The sequence below is a fragment of the Pelophylax lessonae genome (assembly GCF_965119305.1).
Source record: "Pelophylax lessonae genome assembly, chromosome: 1".
Taxonomy (NCBI): Eukaryota; Metazoa; Chordata; class Amphibia; order Anura; family Ranidae; genus Pelophylax; species Pelophylax lessonae.
In genome coordinates, this window is record NC_138768.1 from 684,118,467 (window position 1) to 684,123,810 (window position 5,344).

At 41.8% G+C, this 5,344-nt stretch overlaps 1 protein-coding gene across 1 annotated transcript; it reads right to left on the reverse strand.

The window, feature by feature from the left end:
* Window positions 1–3,178: 3,178 nt before the first annotated feature.
* On the reverse strand, window positions 3,179–4,516 carry LOC309549085 (uncharacterized protein; the record flags this gene model as incomplete). Its single annotated transcript, XM_082249093.1, has 3 exons — window positions 3,179–3,453; window positions 3,532–3,666; window positions 4,270–4,516. The coding sequence occupies 3 exons, from the start codon at window positions 4,514–4,516 to the stop codon at window positions 3,179–3,181; spliced, it is 657 nt and encodes a 218-aa protein (XP_082105219.1).
* Between the last annotated feature and the right edge of the window lie 828 nt (window positions 4,517–5,344).

Genomic DNA, 5,344 nt, shown 5'->3' on the forward strand with positions numbered 1-5,344 from the left:
ATTACGCGTTAAAAAAACAACAACAAAAATGACAAAAATCTTTCCCTTTGTTAGTAAACGCAATAACTTTTGCGCAAACCAATCAAAATACGCTTTTTGCGATTTTTTTTACCAATCATATGGTAAAAAAAAAAATTGGCCCAAAATGTTAAAAAATGTTGATTTTTACTTTTTTGGGGGGGAATTTCATATAAAAAAATGTGAAAAATATTGTTATTTTTGCAAAATTGACGCTGTTTTTTGGTTTATAGCGCAAAAAGTAAAAATTGCACAGGTGATCAAATACCACCAAAAGAAAGCTCTGTTTGTGGGAAAAAAAAGACGTTGTTTAGGTACAGCATCGCACGACCGCGCAATTGTCCGTTAAAGTCACGCAGTGCCGAATCGCAAAATAGGCCCTGGTCAGGAAGGGGGTAAAATCTTCCGGGGCTTAAGTGGTTAATCTACACTGAGGTGACGCTGCTTTTCTTCTCCTACCCCTTTTTGTCTGTTTCAGAGTCCCTGTAGCTCTGTATGAAGCCTGCAGCCACCTCCACCATCAATCTCCACTAACCCCAGGGATTGAACTATCCTGCATACCTCTTAAAAAGACTACCTACAGCCACAGTTGAAACTTTTTTTTATAAGATCGAATGTACTTGACTCTTTTACTGCCGCTGGTCAAACGTTGTATATATGTAGGTGTGTCATAATGTCTATACACTTGGTGGGAGCTCACCTCATCAACTGGAATTTAGCTTTGCTTTAAGAATATGTCATTCTAAAGTCTGGGCAAAGTTAAAAAGTGTGTGTTAAGGTATATTCAGAGGCAAAACCCTTTTTTTTGTTTTTGGATGAAGAAGGGAAGGTTAGACTCTCTGTCCAGTGTCTTTTGTTGTCTGTATTAACCCCCTTTTTGACCAACCCATCATTGTCTCTAATAAAGAAAGTGGGGGGAAACTCCAAAATGTTAGAGCTTTTACCAAAGCAAGAGGGTAGGGGAAAAACATCTAATGCCTCGTTTCCACTGAGCGGAACGGTTCGGATCGGGACAGATCGGCAGGCTGATAATGGTCCGGTCTATTCAGTTGAGCGTTTCCACTGGAAGTCGGACCTCTAGGGTCCATGCGGGGCGTACACCAAATGCCTAGCGTTGCGGCGTGGCGTCACACTAGTGCGACAACAGACGTGACGCTACAACAACAACAACAACAACAATGGAGGTCATCCAGCAGCTCGTCTTTGCTCTACTTGGCTTTTGGTTCTTAGTAATCAAAATACATGCCACACAGTGTGAGAGAAGGTTACGAGCGGCAAAGCGAAACACAGCAGAAAAGAGAAGAAAACTTTTGGCTTGGGTCTTGAGTCAGGAGGAGAAGTACACCTTTGTGCGGCAAAGACAAAGACGGCAGCGTTATAGGGTAAGCAACATTATGCCAATTGTCATTTATTTCTACCCGTATTAAAAAGTAAAATAATACAGAATATGACAAAATCTAATATAAGATGGGAAGGATATACAGTACATATGTACTTAACAACATTCATGTTGCACACGTATGTAAACATGCACATTTGAAGTATTAAATCAAATGCATAACAAATCATTAGTAGTATAATGAGTATTTATGTATAAGGTGTAATACTTCAAATGTGCATGTTTACATACGTGTGCAACATGTATGTTGTTGAATACATAATGTACTGTATATCCTTCCCATCTTATATTAGATCTTTGCAGATTCTGTATTTTTTTATTTATGTATAAGGTGTAATACTTGCAATGTGTACTCATTGCTCACTTTTATACATGATGCTATCTGACCTTGTAAAATATAGTATGTTGTATTAATATGTTTTTATTATTTGTGATATGGTAACATCTGCGTTTTCTTCTTTTAAAGATGCTTCTCCTTTTGTCAAAGCAGCGCCGCCGACCAGTCATTTGGGCTCTCCCCCGTGCCAATGAGTGGTGGGATGTGACCGTCCCAGGATTCACACACACACAGTGGGTGCACAATTTCCGAATGTCGGAGGAAACCTTTTCATACCTTTGTGCAAGGCTACGTCCAGCGATGGAGAAGCAAAGCACAAACTTCCGAGCCAGTTTGCCAGTGAGGAAAAGAGTAGCCATTGCACTGTGGAAGCTGGCTACCAACAGTGAATACAGAAGTATAGGTCATCTTTTTGGTGTCAGTAAATCATCAGTGTGCCGTTGTGTGCAGGACTTCTGTAAGGCTGTCTGCACATCGCTAGCTCCTGAAATTGTTCATTTTCCAGACAGGGAAAAGCTTAAAGACATGGCTGACTACTTTGAAAACAGGTGGGGTCTTCCACAGTGTGTTGGTGCTATTGATGGGTCACACATACCAATAATAGCACCACAAGAATACCACACTGACTACTTCAACAGAAAGGGCTGGCATTCCATCATCCTCCAGGGAGTGGTGGATGGAAAAGGACTATTCTGGAGTGTGAATGTTGGAAAACCTGGGAGTTTGCATGATGCTCGGGTTCTACGATTGTCCACATTTTGGGATTGGGTTGGGCAGGGAGGGCTGTACCCTCTTTCCACTAAGAACATTTGGGGGGTGAATGTTGGCTATTATGTGCTCGGGGACTCTGCCTACCCTTTACAAAATTGGCTCCTGAAACCATTTCCTGACAATGGCCGCCTGACACCAGAACAACAAACCTACAACAAGAAAACATCCAGGGCACGGGTCGTAGTTGAAAATGCTTTTGGAAGACTTAAAGGTAGGTGGCGGTGTCTTATGAAGAGGAATGACAGTGACATTCAACTTGTCAAATCCATGGTGCTTACTTGCTGTGCTCTTCACAATCTTTGTGAAAGTCATGGAGAAGACTTCCACCAGGATTGGAATACGTCTGCAGAAGAGCCAGTAAGGGTAATAGCACAGGATATTGAAGATGAGTGCAATGAAATACGTCAGGCTCTGATGCGTCACCTCAACACCTAATTTTTTACCATGATTGTTTTAAAGTTTTAATAAAGTTTTACATTAATGAATCAGACACACCCAAAGTCTCTTATAAAATCTCTTTTATTCAACAACAAAAATATTCTTTCTATATTTTCTTACAAGTAAGAATTCAAAAAAATAAAACATTTTTACAAAACAAAACTGAAAAATTACCAAAAAACAAAGGGTACAGGTCCTGTGCTGGCTGACAGGCACTATTGCCTTGGCGGTGGCCTGGGATCACGACTGGCTCCCAGCACTTGAACAAGCTGCCCTAGGACACCAAGGAAGGCCTGGTTGAAGGTAGACAACTGCTCCATCTGCTGCCGGGCAATCTCAGCCTCCTGGCGCATAGCTTCCTGGGCATCCTGACGCAGTGCCTGAAACCACCGCTCAGAAAGGGTCTCCATCCTTTCCTGTTGTCTTTCCTCTACTGCCCTCATATCATCAATAACTGTGCGCAGATCCAGCTGCAACCGTCTCCTTTCACCTGGAATATACAAAATACCAGAATATTGATTTAAGAAAATGCACAATTATAACTTTCACTCTGATCATAATGTCTTACCTGTGTGACGTGGTGCATTTGGCGTACTCTGTGGTAGGCTTGGTGTTGACACAATCGTACTGGTGCTGCTGAAAGATGTCGATGGACCATCGTCTGAAAAGTTAGAGGTATCATTGGAGAGTCCATCCACAGTATCTGAAAATGCACATATCAAGGGTTTTATACACAAACGAGAAGAAGACACAGTGTACTATCTTATGGCAGTTATCATCAGGTAGTAAACAATGGGATGCAGAGTGGGTAAAAAAATGAGATGCCTATACTCTTCTGTCCAGGTATTTAAATAAAAAATAATGGAACTATATCAGTTTAAAGGCTAAGGTACAATGAGAGCATCAGAAATCTCCATTATCTTTTCTACAGTTGTCTTTTTTCTCAAAAATAGGGGCTGGTTTATACAGACAGTACATTTCCCTATCCATTCTGAGATTAACTTTACTTGGTTAAAGTGCACTGTGGCTGCTTGAAATCATGCATGATAGCCTTTAATAGTATTTTTATGCATATTCAGCCCCCATTGATATTATCAAGCCCATACTAATTAAGCAAAACACCAGTCACGCATTTTTCATTAATTATACAAAACAGTGCAGCGCTACTCCCTACCATTTTCTTTCAGTCCACTGCACAAATACAATTACATTTTTGGTGCAGAGTTAATGGTTTTGTGCAGTTATTTTTTTTAAATGGTTAGCATAGGGAAAGCCAATGCCAAGCAGGAAAAAAAATAAAACTTACCAACAGGATCTATCATGGATTCGAGAAGTGCAGATGCAGATGAAGATGCAGAGTCCAGACCTCCTTCCCTGCCTTGGTTTGCTGGCCTATGCCCGTAAATGGCGTCCATGGCATCGTACCACTTCCAAGTACTTCGACTGTTTCCACTACAGCTGTTGGCATCCTTAATTTTTTTATATTGGCCTTTAAGCTTCTTAAGCTTTGCCCTACACTGACCCGACGTCCGTTCAAATCCCTCGGCTGCCATCCGCTGGGAAATATCTTTATACACCTTTTCATTCCTCACTGATCCATCAAGCTCACTCTGAATAACACTGTCCGCAATTATAGTAAGGAAAGTGGATAGTTCCTGAGTTGACCAGACCCTGCTGTTATTTGCAGGCATCCTTCTCCTATATCTGGACTGAGCTGCGCTTCCGTTTGACGACAGCAGTGACGTTTTCCTGTCCACCAATCAGTGGAATGTATCGTGTGACACCAGTAGCTCCGCCCTAACCGTACCGTACCATTTCCTATGGCCCTACATCTGAAGGAGGACCACGAATGGTGCGGTTTGGTTCGGTTGTATGGGCCACTTTCATAATGGAAACACCAAAAATAGCGTACCGTACCGAACCGATCCGAACCGTTCCGCTCAGTGGAAATGAGGCATAATAGGGACAATTTTCTTGGTGACAAATGTCTAAAATGGGAAATCCCCTCATTTTTTTTAAATTTTGTTTCCTACAAGCACAGACATCAAAAAGTACATTTATAAGGACTTAAACCCTTCCCTACATAATACAAAAAAAAAAAAAAAAAATGTCATACCTACTAGGGATCGACCGATTATTGGCAAGGTTGATATATCGAGGCCGGATATACAATACACTTTCCCTGATATATTGGAATCGGCTCCGGAAGTTACCGATATTGCCCTCTGCGCACACGTGACGCCATTGCGTGTTGCTTCATGTATCTTGCATGCTGGGCCTATAATTTGACACGTTCTGCCCTCTAAGCCCGCCTCTCACGCTTTGGACAGCCTCGAATAGTGTGTGCAGCTGCAGTCCGGTCACTGTTCCAGCCAGCCAAC